This window comes from Nyctereutes procyonoides, unplaced genomic scaffold (assembly GCF_905146905.1).
Source record: "Nyctereutes procyonoides isolate TBG_1078 unplaced genomic scaffold, NYPRO_anot_genome, whole genome shotgun sequence".
In the NCBI taxonomy this organism is placed as follows: Eukaryota; Metazoa; Chordata; class Mammalia; order Carnivora; family Canidae; genus Nyctereutes; species Nyctereutes procyonoides.
In genome coordinates this window covers 7,368,852-7,386,753 of record NW_026575137.1, presented here as the reverse complement: position 1 = coordinate 7,386,753, position 17,902 = coordinate 7,368,852, and the positions used below count along the sequence as shown (strand labels likewise).

Genomic DNA, 17,902 nt, shown 5'->3' with positions numbered 1-17,902 from the left:
TTGATAAATTAACTTTTTCTTCTATGTTACAGGAAAACCACCAAAGTTTTAAGTAGCATTTTAAGAACAGATGAATTTGAAGATAAAGAATTATTTGTTTTATATTTTGGACACCTGCAAATGAAGTGGATCTAGTAACAATAACTGTAATGGACTCTGACAATTCAGTTTATTTTTAATTTTGATGGTTGGGTATTTGGTTTCTCCTAAAATGAGAAAGATATTTTAAACTATAAAGAATTTTCTAATCATTTTCAGCTTTGCAGGCAGTTTCCTGCATAAATTGGGAAGTAACACTGGAAAGTAAGAATTTGTTTAGTAAAGTGGAAGGCTGTATTTATAATTTGCATGCTACTTGCAATTTTTTGTTTTTCATCTCATAATAATGGAATGGAAATGTAAGCTGTAAAGATTCTCAAATATAAAGTATATGCTATGATGTATATATGGTACATAATTTCTTGTTGCTATTAAAGTTGGCTTTTCTTTTTCCCATTGATTTCATACCAGCACTTTGAAAGGATCTTTACTATCTCTCCTGAGGCTTGGAATGACCCAGGATGTTCGATGCATAGTTCCCAGTGACAGGAAGGAGAATATTTTAATATTTTATTTAATAGGCATGTCCTTGGTCTCTAGGTTTTTGATAAAGTAATTACTAGCAGAGATTGACAATTTGGAAAAAAAATGAAACTGAAGGTGAAAAATAGCTGCTATTTGTTGTCTCTAATCAGACTACATAACAAAAGAAGTTGGGCAATTGCAAAATAAAACTGATATTTTTATTTCCAAAGGAGGAAAAATTTAGGCATTTGCAAATAACTGAGGTACATTAAGTTTTAATTCTGTAATTTCTTATAGCAAGAACATGTGTGGATGAAGAATTTGGGGGTTAAACTTTTACCTCCTAGAAATTTTATGTAATAAATTTCCTGCATTTTGTCACTCTGGATGTTACTATTGAAAAAAGTTTCTTCCAGCATAGTGTCAAAAAAAATTGCTGATATAAAGGTAAGTGTAAACTCTCCCTACTTCTACTCTCTCAGATCCCCAGGTCTACTGGCAAGGCATCCAAGACCACCATTTGGCAAAAAATTTAACTTTTTCTTCACTGGTTTTGGGCGTATTACCTGGATTCAAGCTTTTCGTACATGGTAGGCTTCCCATCGTGGTCTTTTAGTATATTACTTTTCATTACTTCGTTCCCCAGGAAAATATTTTTTATAGGGAAAAATACATTTAAACCATAAATTTATGGGTTACTTAAAACATTTATACCTAGGGCCCAGATTTTTTGTCCTATTTTCCCTTTATTATAGGTTTCAGTGTGTATGGATGTACATATACACACACACACAATTTATATAAGAGCTGAGGTCAGTATTACCATATAATTAAATTGGTTTGCTTTATTATTTACCTATTCTTTTTTTTATTTACCTATTCTTAAAGTTAAAAAAAAAAACTGTGATAGAACCTATTCCAGTTTGGAATCTAAAGAGCCATTCTGCTCAGCATGTTACTGAGGGCAGAAACCTTTTTAAAGTCAGACCACCACCATACTTTGGAAACTGCTTTACACTCAAAAGACTTAGGTACTTTCTGAATCTAATACTGAAAAATGTTTTGATTGGCTATAATTTGTATTTTTTCAAACCATTCATAACCAGCCTTTTCAAGAAGAGTTTATATATGTCAGAAGTCACTGTATATAATCAGAGTGAGACTACAAAGACTGTTTTATTATCTGTTTGCCTTTGTACATATGTATAGCTTGTTTGAATAATCATTGTACATCTCCATTAATGTTCTCTGCTTTGTATATAAATTAAAAGAGTTGAGCCAGGTGGTGTTTCATAGTGTTTGTCATCTTTAGAAATGACCAGAGACACACACACACATATATATGTGCACACAATACGCACATTTGTGTTATGTGTGTGTATATGTCAATATTTACTGTCCTTATCTAGAAGAAGCTATGAAAAAATGTTTTACTTAGATGAGGACTGAGTATACAAAGGTATACCTTTGATAGGAGCTAATATAAATTAGTTTGAGAAAATATTGTAGGTCAAATTTTATATTTAAAAAATACAGTTTAGTTCAACCTTCTCAGTTTTCTAACAGTGGAAAAAAAAATTACAGGTTTTTCCTTGAAGACCTGTGGTTTCAAGAGAATCTGGACTACAGAATAACATGGTAACAAACTTCCATATGCACCGGATTTTCAGATTTTCATCAGCATTTATCGGAATAGATTTTATTAAAAATATATGAGCTTGTATAGCAAAGTATATTAGGTACATAACTGTTCTGATGAAAGTAGAATTGTCTTTCTGGTGTTAAAACTGGAAAAGGTATGTCTAGTACCTTCCCTATTTTATTAAAGTTTTACGCTTGTTTTACATTTCTTCTTTGTTCACTTAGGTTAAAATTTTGTTCTTTAAATATCTTGAAATCATTATTTAAAGGCAAATGTCTATTTTTCATAAGAAAATTAGTCCCCTAGGATCATATGCCAAAACATTTGAATCAGATTTTCTCAAAGTAAAACTCTATTCTCTTGATTTGTTGAACTTACATACAGGGAATTATGATACTAATAGATGATATAATGATGTCACAGTACTATATGGTATCCTATCACAGAATTGTTCACTTGTGAAAAACCAGTTTATAACCTGACAGGACTATACAGAGTCTACTATAGATTATAGCCAAGATCATTGTATGCTCATGTATTAATATTATTTCTTTAGCTTAAAAAACAGTATTTTTTCACAGTTCTAGAGACTGAAAGTCCAAGATCAAGGTGCTAGCAAGGTTGATTTCTTCCGAGGCCTCTCCTTGGTTTGATGTTGGCACCTTCTTACTGTGTTCTCATATGGCCTTTTCTCTGTACACCTGCTGTTGCTCTCTCTGCATAAGGACACCATTTTGGATCACATATTAGCTTTTCCAGTAAATACTCATAAGATCATGAGCTGGGAATGGAGTGAGCGTTACCGAAGAATAAACTTCATTCACAGAAAATCAGTTACTTAAAAATGTCAAAACACTGATTTAACCTTGATAGTCTGACAAATCTACAAAAGCTATCCTATGAAGTAATATTCTCAAAGTTCCCACTTCAATTATTTTTTATCATTTCTTTTTCACAACTTTGTTCCTTTATGGGTATACTTTTTTCACATATTAGGATTTTGCCACTAAAGGGTTTTAGGTTACAGTGTAGCAAAACAGCAAATATTGAGAAGAGTGAACTTCGAAAATTTAGCTAAACTTCACATGAAAGATATACAAGACATTTTAGAAGAGCGCACATCTTACTTAAAAGTATAGAGTAGATTAGTAACTGCCGAGAATTTTCTAATTCACATTTTAGATTAGAATACTTGTTTTCCACTTGGAATCATAAAGAAAATGTCTAGGAACATCTAGTTGTTCAGGATCCACCATGAAGCTGAAAAGAAAAAACAAATTTTTATGATTTTATTTTAATAGATTTTATTTATTTGACACAGAGAATACAAGTAGGGAGAACAGCAGAGAGAGGGAGAGGCATGCTCTCCACTGAGTGGAGAGCCCGATGCAGCACTGAATCCCAGGACCCTGGGATCATGCCTGGAGCTGAAGGCAGAGGCTTAACTGACTGAGCCATCCAGGCCCCGCGAGAAAAACAAATTTTTAAATAATGAAAATAATTGCCAGGGCTAAGTTAGTTCAAGGTGTAATCATCCTTAAACTATTCTCTGGGACCCCTGGGTGGCTCAGTGGTTGAGTATCTGCCTTTGGCTCAGGTTGTGATCCTGGGGTCCTGGGATCGAGTTCCGCATCGGCTCCCCACAGGGACCCTGCTTCTCCCTCCACCTGTGTCTCTACCTCTCTCTCTCATGAATAATAAAATCTTTTTTTAAATTATTTTCTCCCACCTTTAATCTGCGTAATTATCTTTCAAGTCACTATTTCCTATTTGAACCAAGATTGAACTCTTCCTATGCAATATTTGTACCAGATCTTTTGGCATTTGGTCGTAGTCTAATTTTTTGTTATGTATGAATGGAGCTTATCTTGGCAATGAGATTATAAATGCCCTGAAGATGAAATCATGTTGTTTTAATCTACCCAGTACTGGAAGCAGTTTGGGATCATAAGATAGTTTTACATAACAATTTCAGAAAGACTGGGTATAAGCAGTTGTTTTAAATATTTTTTAGTATATCTATAAGACTGAAAATGTTTTCCCCTGTGAATACAAATACCCCAAAGACAAATCTGGCAAAGAAGTAAGAGTAAGATGGAATCCTGTGGAAAGGGTTAAAATTTGTTTACAAAGTTATTTGGGTGATAATCAGGCAGGCATATAGGATAGGATCTTACTTCCTTGTGTATCCTCATCTTTTCTCTTAGCCACAGGCCTTTCTCATTTGCTAAGGGACATTCTGCTCCACACACGGAGTTCTTCATACTTTGGGTGTTTTATGATGGCTAGTGGGCCCATCTGGCCGCACTCCAGTATACCTCATGATTTTGATATTTGAGAGTCCACAGGAATATATTTCTTAAGATGTACTTAGGTAAACCACTTAGAAACTTAATCAAAAAGTCTTATTGGAAATCATAATTTGTGAGTTAAAAATATAAACCTACCCATCTCTGTATAATAGGTGTTTTTTCATGTTTTTATTTTAGGTCTAATTATGTACAGCTAAAATGCTTTTTTTATTTTTAGCCTTCATATCCATATAGCAAAAAGAAATTCGTAAATATGATTACTAAAAATGTTACAAGTTGTTTGGCCATTAAAACCATGAAGGAGGGGCACCTGGGTGGCTCAGTCAATTAAGCGTCTGCCTTCAAGGTCAGGTCATGATCCCAGGGGCCTGGGATCGAGCCCCACATTGGGCTCCCTGCTCAGAGGAGAGTCTGCTTCTCCTTTTCTCTCTCCTTCTGCCTCTCTCTACCCCCTTGGAATAAATAAAATCTTTAAATGTAAGCTAATTCCGGCAATTAGTCCAGGGAGGTGTATCTGCTGTTGCAACTGACAAAACTTTCACATTAAAAAGAAAAGATAGGGCAGCCTGGGTGGCTCAGTGGTTTTGCACCACCTTCAGCCCAGGACATGATCCTGGAGGCCCAGGATCGAGTCCCATGTCGGGCTCCCTCCATGGAGCCTGCTTTTCCCTCTGCCTGTGTCTCTGCCTCTCTCTCTCTCCCTCGTAAATAAATCTTTAAATAAATAAATCGATAGAAAGAAAGAAGAAAGAAAGAAAGAAAGAAAAGAAAGAAAGAAAAAGAAAGAAAGGAAAAGAAAAGAAAAAAGAAAAGAAAAAAGATGCCCCAAATAGAGGTTAAAAATCTTGAGGGAGATTTAAAACATTGCATTAGAAATCAAACCTATCTTTTCTTTTTGTTCTTAGAAATTTCAGTGGTTACCGTTGAAATTAAATGTGATATGAAAATTAATGCAAAACTGGGTAACAAGGCATTAAACTGCAATGAATTGGGGCTCTGGGAATAAGAACTGACCTAGCCCAACTCTTCTAAATTAGGAAATGATTTGAGAGAGAAAGAGTATTAGAAAAACTTTGGCCATATTCATGGCTTTCTTATTTGAGGATTAAGTCTGAGATATACAGCAAAGGTGAGTCTACAAGTCTACCATCCCTGGGCCAGACAGACCTGTCCTTAGGATCCAGAGTAAGTGTTTGCCTAAATCTCAGAGATGGTAGGTCGGCTGACTGGAAAGCATCCACCCCTGATCTCCCCCCATCTCCCCACCTACCTTCAATTTCAGAATTTACCTTTTTACTTTCCATATTTTCCCTAATTCATCAAAATCTACCCTAATTTTCAAATTCTTATCACCGTATTAAAACCGTTCTCTTGAACAGTGACCTCTTGTCAAATCCAGTTTTCAGTTCATTCTCTTCAGTCCCTCTCTACTACACACACAAGCACTCTGCTTGCACGGTATTCTTTTGGTTTCCTTGCTACTCTACTAGTCTGATTCTCCTCTCTGAGTGGTTCCCCTCTGCATCCTGAATAAAGGGAGCTTTCCCCCTCCCTTTTAAATAAAGGCATTTTCCTAGGCTTCTGTTGGATATTTTGTTCTACCTATATATACCCTTTCTCACCAAACCCAGGTTTCAAATACCATCTTGCTGTGATTAACCTCTTGAAACTGTATTGGCAAGTGAACTCTCTGGGTAGCTCGGGGTTCAGGTGCCTTCTTTTTCCTGGCCTAGATTATTGCCTTACCTGACCAATCTCTCACCAACCCGTGACATCCACCTGTCTCCCTCCTGCCAGTCACTACTGAGTAGAGCATTCACCACTCTTCTCAAAAACCTTTAATGACTCCATTTTATGAAGTTCAAACTCCTCATTGTATTTTCTACTCCATTTCCTACTCTTCCCCTCTCTACATGTACCATATATAAGCCCTATGCCTTGGTCTTAACCTTTGTAACAATTAGCCAAAACATTTAACATTTTTTTGCATTTGTTCATGTCTATAATTTACTTCTACCAAAGTATTCTCTTTCTTTGTCCAACTCTCACTTTATAAGTTCCAGCTCCTGAGTCCTCTCTTTTTAAATCCACATGCATATTATGACCAGTGGTAACGTAACTGCTAGGATATGCCCTGAGCTGGTTGGTTTCTGCAAGCATTTGTCTTTCCTACTGGATAGAAAGCATTTTATGGGAAGTGACTGCATTTCTTTCCTTGCACCGTCTCTAGCTCCCAACATAGTATTTATGCAGAATTGGAACTCAGCACTAGCAAACAGGCTAAGCATCCCAGTATATTCTAGTACCTGGCACATATAACGTTCAGCAAATATATTTCACTGGTGACTGGAAGGGTACACGGTACAAATGAATTTCAGTTCTCAATTATCTTAAGCCTTGGCTAGCAGACTTCTTAGACAATTCATTTCAAATTTCTTTTTCCATTCTGCTTTCCCCCAATTACATAAAATATTTTAACAGCTATTAAATATTTCCAGCATAATTCTAATCTGGAGTCTGTGGGTCACACATTTCAAGTTTATTCAATACACTATATTATGGCAAAGCATTTGAATGATTTTTTGGAAATATCATGATTTGACTTGTAAGTTTGTTAAATTACTGAATGTGACCAGGAAATGACTAATATTAGAACACAAATAGGATCAACTAAGGACTAAAGACAGTAGAATGTATAGATCTCTTATTCCCCCCACCCCTTTTAAAGTATAATAAATAGAGCACCATGATGAAGTGTAGGGGGAAAGAACATACTATGTTTTAAAAAGCAAAAGACAATACAGAAAGCATATAGAAGCACTGTGAAACCAGGATAATTACCAGGAACTAGCATAGTAGATGTGAGTTCTGGAGTTTCCAAGAAATCCACGTTGCTTCTTTGGAATGTCTTGCTATAATTCGTCTGAAGGTGGCTGTATAAATAATTATAGGTTAAGGCTGTGCACTTTTATTATCTTCCTAAGGAGAGTGCAACAGAGTTCAAATTCAGTCAAGATGGCAAGGTTTGGGATGGTATTAATTAAGCATTTGAATAGACTTCTTTTTATGGTTATTTAGCCTTAAAAACGAGACTCAACAATTGTCATCAGAAAAAAAATTAAAGACTTTTAAAAACAGAAGAACGTTAATTCCCTATAGAAGATAAAACAAAAGGAGAAAGATTTCAACTGCAGAGAAGTTTAAACAGAAGGAAGAATATATTGGCTGTCAGGATGATTAAAAAATAGGATAGCTAGGAAGGGAGACTATAGATTTTCTCTCACTCAGGAAAAAAAGAAAAGTCATCTAAAAGTGTAGGCCTGGAGTACAAAGTTGAGTAAGTTGCCTTTAAATTTCCCTTTTGAGTTTGAAATTCTACTGGTATCATTATGTATTGTAGTCTTAAAATAGTCAAAAAAATAGAACTTCTGGGTGAAATATTTATTAACGAAATTTCCAAGTGTTCCATTATTTCCATTACCATATTTAAAACCCTAAATATGGACTTACTGGAGGGCTATATTCTCTGCCATTTAAAATCCACTAGAACTATATAATCTCAGAATAGCAAAAATATTCTTCATCCCATTCTTCTAATTATATGTTACTTATTTGTAATTAATTTCAAATAGGGTGGATCTGTTTAACTCCGTTGTACATTCAACATGTACAATATGATTTTATACACTGAATAATAGTTACCAAGAGAAGTTGATTTTTTAATTGAATGTCTTTATTTTCCCTCCTTTTTTTTTTGCAGTGTTTAAAGACATTTAGAAAAGTTAAATAAGCTATGATGACTTTAGTCATTATATATAGTTTCATGGTAAAGTAAAATACCACAGAATTTGTGAAAAATTAGAAAGTAAAATTATTTTCTCATCCTTTTCTGTGTCCTTTGTCCACCTGCCCTCCTGACACTTTAGACACCCATGACCCATATCTAACTCTTACATCAGTAAAATGGTTAACACTTAAAGTAGTATCATTACTAAAAGCATTTGTTCTTCAAGAAGAAACTGGTTTCTAATCCATGAAATAAATTCCTAAAATGATGGGATTTAGGAAAATGAACAAATGGGAATTCCAGAGGAGATGTAAAGGGAATAGAGCTCTTCCCTACAAGTCCTAAAAACATAACGTATATTTCCCTCTCCTTGGCTCAAAAAAAAAAAAAAAAAGTCTGCTTATTACTTACCTATTCCACACACTGCTGTTCTCCCAAAACTCATAAATTATGTAGCGAGATTCACTGGAAAGCTTCTGTATGGAAATACTGAAATGGAAAAGAAAAAGTGTAAGTGGCCCCAGGAAGCAAACTAATTTTTCTTTTTTTAAAGATTTTAGTTAATTATTTTAGAGAGTGAGCTGGGGGTAGGGCGGCAGTGGGAGAGAATCTGAAGCAGGGTCCACGCTGAGCAAGGAGCCCTACGTGGGGTTGATATCATGACCCTGAGATCATGACCTGAGCTGAAATCAAGAATCAGATGCTTAACTGTCTGCCACACAGGTGCCCCAAGAAGCAAACTAATTTTTCTAATCATCTCTGTATGTGGTATGAAACAATCTTAACCTATTCATATAGGAAGCAACTATGGTGCCTGCATGAAAATGAAATTTTTGTGAAGAATTGATTAGTATCTCTGTTTTGACATAATTTTTTAATTTTCTGGTTTGGCATCATGAAAATCATCTCAATATATTATAGACATCACACACATAACTTCTGTAAAATTCCATTCATTCAAAATATCGAGTATCTATTGTGTTAGGGTTCTGAAAAATGTTGAGTGCCTGCCACTGCCCTTGCCCTTGCCCTCAAGTGCAGCTCCTTGAATCTATCCTCTCTGCTGCCATAGCTCTTCCCAGATTCCTGGCCTTACCTTAGCCTTGGATTGCTGCTATGTAGCAAGGCTTCTGGTCTGCCAGTGCCCATCGTTCTCTCTCTCACACACACCCCTCCCAATTTTCTCCAACTTTGAGAGTCTACATTCTAGCCATAACTGTAGGTTTGTTTTGTGTTTTGTTTTTTGTTTTTTTGTTTTTTTGCTTTTCCAATTTTGGGCAGAAAAATCTGTCCCTTGCAATTCTTTGATTAGCTTGAGAGTGGCTAAAAGGCTATGTAATACGTTTTAGAGGAGTTGGATTGGGAGTGTGCTGCAAAGACACACTGGGGGTGAAGGCTGGATTTAATCCTGGAGCAATGAAGAACCACTGAAGGATTTAAAACAGGTAAATATTAGGGTTCGGGGTGGGTTTTAAATATCCTGATGGTGGTGTGAGGTATCCCATGGAGAAAGTCAATACGACAGAGGAAGAAAAGCTAGAAACGTGGTGAAACTGCTTAGGGGAGTGATGACAAAGATCCAAATTAAGGTAGAAAGGAGGAGGGGACAGATTCATAAATTTAAGGGAGAATGAGAGACAAATACAAAGATGCCTTTAAAAAATTAATTCCAGGAACTTTCAAGGAAGAAGGTGGAGAACGAGGACCCTAATTCACCTTGTCCCACAGACAGAACTAGAGGACAGCCACATCAGTGTAAGTAACTCAGAAAATGACCCACAGACCGGCAGGACAGATTCTCCAGAGCTAAATGTGGAGAAGAAACCACATGGAACAGGGTAAGAATACTGCTGGGAGCTACATGGACCACGGGACTGCTGGCAGAGGAGACGGACCCATGGGGGCTAGAGAAGAGACAGAAACAGACCCTCACACTAGGAAGCCTGCATAGGCAGGATGAATTTGATTTGAAAATCAGAAGGGCCAAACTGCATGAGTTCTTACGACCAGTGGGACTTAAGACCTACTTTAAAAATCATCAGGGCTGGCTCTGGGAGAGCCTGGAGGGCAACAGGAAACTGAAGCCCTGTCCTTTAGGAGCACAACAAACAGCCCCATGAACGTACAGCTAGAAGCAGCAGTTTGAAAATACGATTGGGGTGTCCTTGTTTACTAATCTCAGGGCATGTGTTGCAGGGGCAGGGATCAGTGGCAGGTTTCTCCAGGAACCAAGGAACAGGCAGGTGCCACTTTCCTCCCCTGCCTTCCACTATGAACACACAGCCACCTGGGGGAACCCGAGCAGCAGACAGTCCCTACATAACGCGCTAATACTATGCCTCCTGCCCGCCCCCGATCCCTGCACTTAGGCAGATCCACCCTCTCCAACTTGGCCTGTCTTGGTCCTGGTGGCTGCAGGTCCTTCCCACAGTGGACCAGCACAAGCCCTGCAAACAACACACATCCAGCCCCTGCACACTTCAGTGGATCTGCCCCCCCCCCTCCTCCCCCATACACACGCTCTTGGCCAGATCCCATCCAAAGTAGAGCCAGAGCTTGGCAGTGCACAAGCATCTCTGCCCAGGCCGGCATCACTCCACAGCGATGCCTGCCCCTGGGAAAGGGGAAGATAGCCACATCCCCACCAGCCCAACCAGGGCCCCAGCAGTGGGCTGAGGGTGGACATCTGGTCTGACCACAGGCCCCACTCAACAATGAACAGAAACTTTCAGAATACAAAACAGTGGAAGTGCCCTGAGTTCCGTGCCACTACATCTCTGGCAAATGCTAGGTCTGACTCAACTCGGGCCCAAGGCCACCTGAGACTGGACCACTTTCCTACACCATACACAAAAAGAAACCCAAAATGGATTAAGGATCTAAATGTAAGACCTGTAACCATAAAAATCCTAGAAGCGAACATAGGCAATAAGTTCCCTGACATCAGCCTTAGCAAAATTTTTCTAGATCTGTCACCCGAGGCAAGGGAAACAAAGGCAAAAATAAACTATTAGGATTACATCAAAATAAAAAGCTTCAGCACAGCAAACAAAAAAAGCCAACCTGTGGAATGGGAGAAGATATCTGCAAATGACACATCTGATAAAGGGTTAGTATCCAAAAAAATATTAAAAAATTACACAATTGAACACAGAAACCCCATAAATAGTCCAGTTAAAAAGTGGGCAGAAGACACGAACAGACATTTCTCCAAAGACAGATGGTGGCCATGAAAAAAGATGGTCAACATCACTAAACCTCAGGTAAATGCCAATCAAAACCACAATGACATATTACCTCAAGCCTGTCAGAAAGGCTAAAATAATAATAATAATAATAATAATAAAAACCACAAGAAACAACAAGAGTTGGTGAGGATGTGAGAAAAAGGAACCCTTGTGCACTGCTGATGGGAATGCAAACTGATGCAGCCACTGTGGAAAACTGTACGGAGGTTCCTCAAGACATTAAAAATAGAATTACCATATGATCCAGTCATTCCACTGCTGGGTATTTACCCAAAGAATACAAAAATATGAATTGGAAATGATATATGCACCCCTATGGTAATTGCAGCATTATTTACAATAGCCAAAATATAGAAGCAAGTGTCCATCAATAGATGAATGGAAACAGAAAATGTGGTACATGCACTTCCCCAGAGGAATATTCCTCAGCCATAAAAAAAGAATAGAATTTTGCCCTTTGCAACAACATGGATGGATTTAGAGAGTATAATGCTAAGCAAAATAATTCAGAGAAAGACAAATACCATGATTCACTCCACGTGGAATTTCAGAAACAAAAGAAATAAAGTGAAAAAAAAGAGACAAACCAAGAAACAGACTCTTAACTATAGAGAATAAACTGGTGGTTATCAGAAGGAAGGTGGATGGGGTGGGGGGGTGGGGGATGGGTGAAATAGGTAAAGGGGATTAAGAGGACACGTATCAGGATGAGCATTGAGTAACGTATAAAACTCTTGAATCACTACACTCTACACCTGAAGCTAACACAGAGTTAATTACCCCGGAATTATAATTTTCTAAAAAATAAAAAATTCCCTCAGTCCAGCTTGCTCAGTCTACAGTTTTACATTATATCCAGATTAGAAATCAAAATGAGAGTCTAAACTAACAGCAAGGATATTGATTTAAAAGAGAATAAAGAATGTTATCAGGGTAAAAGTCAAGCTAAATGTAGTTTAGGAATTACCTAAGTGTGACCAGCAGGTGGTGGTAACTACACACAGAAATTTTAATGCTTTTTTTCCTTTAGTTCTTTGCCTGTAAATAGTTTTTTCATAGCTGTTTATCTTAATTAAGGTATGATGTAGCAAATATTGCTAACTCAATCTCAAATTTTCTAGGGAAAAGGTTTATAATAGAATCAAAGGAAGCGGATGGAAAGTGAAATCAGAGATTATCTAATTCTCGGAGTTCATAAGTGAGCTCTTGGGTGGGGTTCCTGGAAATCCTTGAAATGAGCTGCAAATTGATGTGCATGTCTTTTTTATTTTGGGAAGAAAATACATAGCTTTCACAATAGCCTCAAAGCGTCTATAATCTCCAAACATAAGTTGATGATGTAATGGGACAAATTTCAACCCATGACTGTTTTTTCAGGACAAAGTTTAAAATATTCAGCTTAGCACTTTAGGCTCTTCAAGAACTACTGATTCATTTATATTACTTATTACATTAAAAGCCAACTTATCCTGCAATCTAGACCTTCTAGACATCCGTAAGACTGTAAGGAATTAAAAAAATATTTTTAGCATCATTCTCAAGCATTTAAAGAACTGAAAAGTATCAGTGTGGTCAGGCAATTGTTTGAAGTATAGACCAGCAGGCCTACCCTCCTCTACAACTTCGTAGCTTTGTTACTCTGGGCCCATTACTAACCTCAGTTTCCTCATCGGTAAAATGATGATAAAAACAGGACAAAAAAAAAACAAAACAAAACAGGACAGTGAGGACTAAAGGGTTGCCTGCAGAGCAGTTAGCCCAGTCCCTGGCAAATTTGGGGTGTTGAATTCGCTGTTAGTTCAATAGCTCAGAAGAAAGTGGCACTTCCACTGGATGAGCAGTTAGAAAGGCTAATAAGTCTTAAACGGTGTTAAAGCTGAAAAGCACAACAGAAGTAAAAGGAACTGGAGAGAAAACCAGACCAGGCAAAACAAAACAAAGCAAAACAACCCCAACAACTGAAGGAAAAAGACATTTGTGAAAACAACGTAAAGCTGCAGGCCAATAATGGTGACAATTGCCGTATCATTGTACGCGCCAACAGCGATGGTGACGGTTGCTACCATATATGGCTCTATTCCAGCCCCTGGTCTAAGCACTTGACACAGACTGAGTAATTCTACCTTCACATGGACTCTGGGGCGATACAGCAGACACTGCTGCCTCTACGATTACTCACTCTTAACAGAAGCCTGCGACTGCTGAGCTCACAATATAGCCAACGTACCAGTCAGCACTGGATTGAGACAGCCATCACCAGCTCCCACTTCTCTGTTGGATACGGGTTTTCTCACCTGCTCTGGAGTCAAGAAATGACCATGTGACTTGAGCTGGACCAACGGATACCAAAGAACGTGTGCTGGGAAGCAAGGGCTTCTTGGAAATGCTTGCACCCCGAGCCTCAGACATAAGAGGAGGACTTGTTGGGACTATTCTCTTCTCGTTCTTTCTGGCTACAGGCCGACTGGTGAAGAGCCAGGTGGCAGGGCTGAAGACCAGCGTGGATTTTGGCTCAAAGGGACACAGGTGAAAATGCTAATCAGAATTGCTCTAAAGACTGGGTGGTTTCAGTTATGAGCAAGACTGACCAATACACAGCAATGACATTTAAGGATGTTGCTATTTAAGACCGTCCAGTACAAAGAGCGACATGTGCGTAACGTGCAATGACGACACTAAGAAATCAGCAATATTTCTCTCGAAAAGGCAGAAGGCTTGAATGATCAGCTTTCAATTATCTGCACACTTAGAATTACATAGAACATTTCTGAGCTGTTGCTAATGTGCTTCAGTCTCCCTCCTTGGTGTGTCCTCTGACACCACTCACTGGCTGAAGCAAGAATTCTTTGGCTAAGTTGTCCCTGGATACAGTGACTAAGAGCTTCAGCCCTGAGCTCTGGGAGACCTTGAATATCCCCAACAGCTGGGAAAAAGTGGTGAAATAGCTTCCAGGGGGAAAAGGACGTGGCTCAAGAATAGTTGGGGTTGAAGATAAGTTACACAAAACTCTCTTCCTCTTGGCTTCCTCCTTTTCCTACACGCCCTACTTTAGCTCATAGAACCTAACCACTGGAGAAAAGGCACAACACAATACAAGGGAGTCTCCTGCCCCCCGCCCCCACCCCCACATTTCTCCACACCAAGCTCCAGCCACCGAATTATGTTACTTGCACAAAAATGCTGATAAATTATTCATAGTCAATATGCCACAGCATATCATTAGTTCTTTAAGATGTTTCTTTGGCCATGGTAAAGTCTCAGGATCATGTCTTCTAATACAATTCCACATTCATGTTCTCTAGGCCCTTGACATGGAGTTTAGAACACATAACATATTCTAGAATTCTTATCTAAGAGTGACTTCAGAAATCATTTCATCCTATTTAATAGTTGTGAGACTTTAGCCTATGAATGAGTAACCTATTTCCCCAACTGGATTCTAAGACCCTTGAAAGCAGAACCTTTCCTCACTTTTCCTGACGTCAAGCACAGTTCTAAGAATACACTGGGTACACCACATATATTCAATTGGTAGCTCCCCACGGGGATTCGTAAGCCGTCATGATTATAAAATAAGCAAAAAGAGGGGCGCCTGGGTGGCTCAGTTGGTTAAGTGTCTGACTCGTTTTCAGCTCAAGTCATGATCTCCTGGGTCGAGTTGTGAGACTGAGCTCCACGTAGGGCTCCACGCTCAGCAGAGTCTACTTGAAGATTCTTTCTGTCTGCCCCTCCCCCAAACCTGCTCCCTCTCTCCCTCTCAAATAAATCTTATAAAAAATAACCAAAAAAATCATTTTTTGTGTGCACACACACAACGGTCACATAACTGATTCACGTGGCTTTTCCGCTAACAATCATTTTAGAACTCAAGTGACTGACATTTTGGTAAGGGTTCCGTCAGCCCCTAAACCTCTTGAGTGTTGTGGTCAGATGACTTCAGGGCAAAAGCCTCTCTAAGTCAGTTGTCCAAATTTGAGAAACTAAGCCTTGTAATTGGAACAGGAGGGATCTCGTCCATTCTACCCCTGGTTAACCACAGGAAGTCCAGAAAACTTTAATTCAAGGATGACCAAATACTAGCAAGAAGGAGTAAAATGTGGGTTTTGGAGTCAGATACGCTAGGGCAAGATGTTTAATGCATCTGAGCCTATTCTCGCCTTCAGAGGATGTGATACATACTTCGGATGATTGCAGGGGAGACTAAATAAGAAAATGGAAACAAAATGCCTAGTCATTAATCATTAATTCCTACTTTATTTGATGGCAACATTTCTTATCTAGCCATGGTGAAGCTGAGCCTGTTATCAGGGGAAAAGAAACTGCAAAACTGGTAATCCTGAGTTCTACTTTATCAGCCAAGCACAAGGCAATGGTGCAGGGCACGCTGGAGCACGATGGACAACGTGAGTGGCCCATCTGATTGCTCATCAGCTGATACAGAAGAAAACTGAATTTGACGAAGTGGCACGACAGAATTTAGACAGGCATGTGGGCATAACGTGTATTTCACATGGTTTCCGTCCATGGGGAGCGATTCTCTGATGCTCATTTCCATCTGATTAAGTCTACTTTTTTGATAATTCCAGTAAAAGACAGAAATCAGTTGAAAAATCAGCAGTAAGTGAGTGAAGAGTTCTTAAATAAACGAGCTTGCAAAGGAAAAGGAGAGGCTGAGAGTCTCATTATCTCATTGGAAGAGCCCCCCCACCCCCACCCCAACCTCACAGCTGGAGCCCACAGAGCCAGGGTCCTAAGGCTGTTGACGGAATAGTCTGTAGCAGGTCATGCAGGTCTATCTCCATAGCTGCTCTCCTGCCACTGCTCTCCTCACCCCTCGGGGCCATCTGTGTAGCTTCTAGCTTTTCCCCAGCACACATTAAAGAACTATCACCAATCCTTAAAAAATACCCACCATTTGCTTCGACATGGGTGGAACTGGAGGGTATTATGCTGAGTGAAATAAGTCAATTGAAGAAGGACAAACATTATATGGTCTCATTCATTTGGGGAATATAAAAAATAGTGAAAGGGAATAAAGGGGAAAGGAGAAAAAATGAGTGGGAAATATCAGAAAGGGAGACAGAACATGAGAGACTCCTAACTCTGGGAAATGAACTAGGGGTGGTGGAAGGGGAAGTGGGCAGGGGGTGGGGGGTGACTGGGTGACGGGCACTGAGGGGGGCACTTGATGGGATGAGCACTGGGTGTTATTCTATATGTTGGCAAATTGAACACCAATAAAAAATAAATTTATAAAAAAATAATCAAACTCTGTGCCCTATTTATAAATGTGAGAAGTCTAACCCGTTCCTGGAGACTGTGACTACCAAACAAGACTTTATCTTTCCCATGTCCCCACTTCTTTGGGTGAGCAGTTCCTGCTATGGACGGTGTACACACACACACACACACACACACACACACACACACACACTCACATGCATTTTCCAAGCATTCCATTTCAGTCTCAGAGGAGTAGGCTTTTAAGACTACATATACTCAAACTTTGGCAGACCCCTAAGTCACTGAACTAAAAGGATTAAAAATGGTTTTAATGTGAGCCCTTCTCAGTTTTTTTGTGAAAAACAACGCAAACTCTGCATTTCCTGCGTTTCTATTATGCAGACATGCCTGGGAAGACTGTAGGCACTGACAAGTCCCCTACAACTCGACAGAGTGGGTCAGGGCTCAGCCAGAGGATGAGGCCACAGTCACCCCAGCTCACGTTTTCTGGGCCCCTTGGTGTTTAGCACTCAGTTCATCCTCACAGCCGTCTTAGGGTTTTAGCAAGTTCTCCATGAGGAATTGGGCATTATGAGATGCAGTTTAAACAAACCCCGAGGTAGGGGTAGATTTGGTTGTAGTTTTCCAGAAGCAGGTGAGTGGCCAGGTCTAAGGTACAGGTTATGCTGGAAAGACAATGGGCAGCTGGGCACTGCTGATACTCAGGTGGAGAGAGCCAAAGTGAGCAGTGCTGTGCGTTTTTGAGTAGGAAAAACATAGGGTCAGAGAAACATCTAGTATTTGGTTAAGAAACTCAGAGTTACTGCAGTTCCTGATGAAGGGAATTCTGTTAAGAACTGTTTCTGTAAAATTATCCTAGTAACTATTGATTGGACCACTTGGCGCAGAGACACTGAAAATGAGGAATAGTTCATAAATTTTAGTAGCCTCAGATAATCTAAGCCTGAACTGGGGTGACTACGGAAAGAAGTGGTTTCTTTTCTTTATTTTTTTTAATTTATTTTTTTATGACCAAGGTCTGCAATCAAGACTTCAGATTTTGTACAATTTCATAGTGGCTGAAATCGCTATTAGGCTACGGGGCACGCTGCCAAGGGAGCAATCA

General features: G+C 39.1%; 2 protein-coding genes across 2 annotated transcripts in view; one reads left to right on the top strand and one right to left on the bottom strand.

Annotated features, from left to right (window-relative positions):
- The window catches only part of CUNH8orf88 (chromosome unknown C8orf88 homolog), a 38,243-nt gene extending 38,082 nt beyond the window's left edge, over positions 1-161 (top strand). The window contains exon 6 of the mRNA XM_055303296.1: positions 33-161. Within this exon, the coding sequence (XP_055159271.1) occupies positions 33-56 (24 nt within the window). The 3' untranslated portion in view covers positions 57-161. The remainder of the gene's footprint in view (positions 1-32) is intronic.
- A 3,180-nt stretch (positions 162-3,341) lies between these two features.
- The window catches only part of NECAB1 (N-terminal EF-hand calcium binding protein 1), a 182,521-nt gene continuing 167,960 nt past the window's right edge, over positions 3,342-17,902 (bottom strand). Inside the window, exons 11-13 of the mRNA XM_055303295.1 lie at positions 8,717-8,794; positions 7,360-7,451; positions 3,342-3,466 (exon numbers count right to left, since the gene is read on the bottom strand). Of these exons, the coding sequence (XP_055159270.1) occupies positions 3,441-3,466; positions 7,360-7,451; positions 8,717-8,794 (196 nt within the window). The 3' untranslated portion in view covers positions 3,342-3,440. The remainder of the gene's footprint in view (positions 3,467-7,359; positions 7,452-8,716; positions 8,795-17,902) is intronic.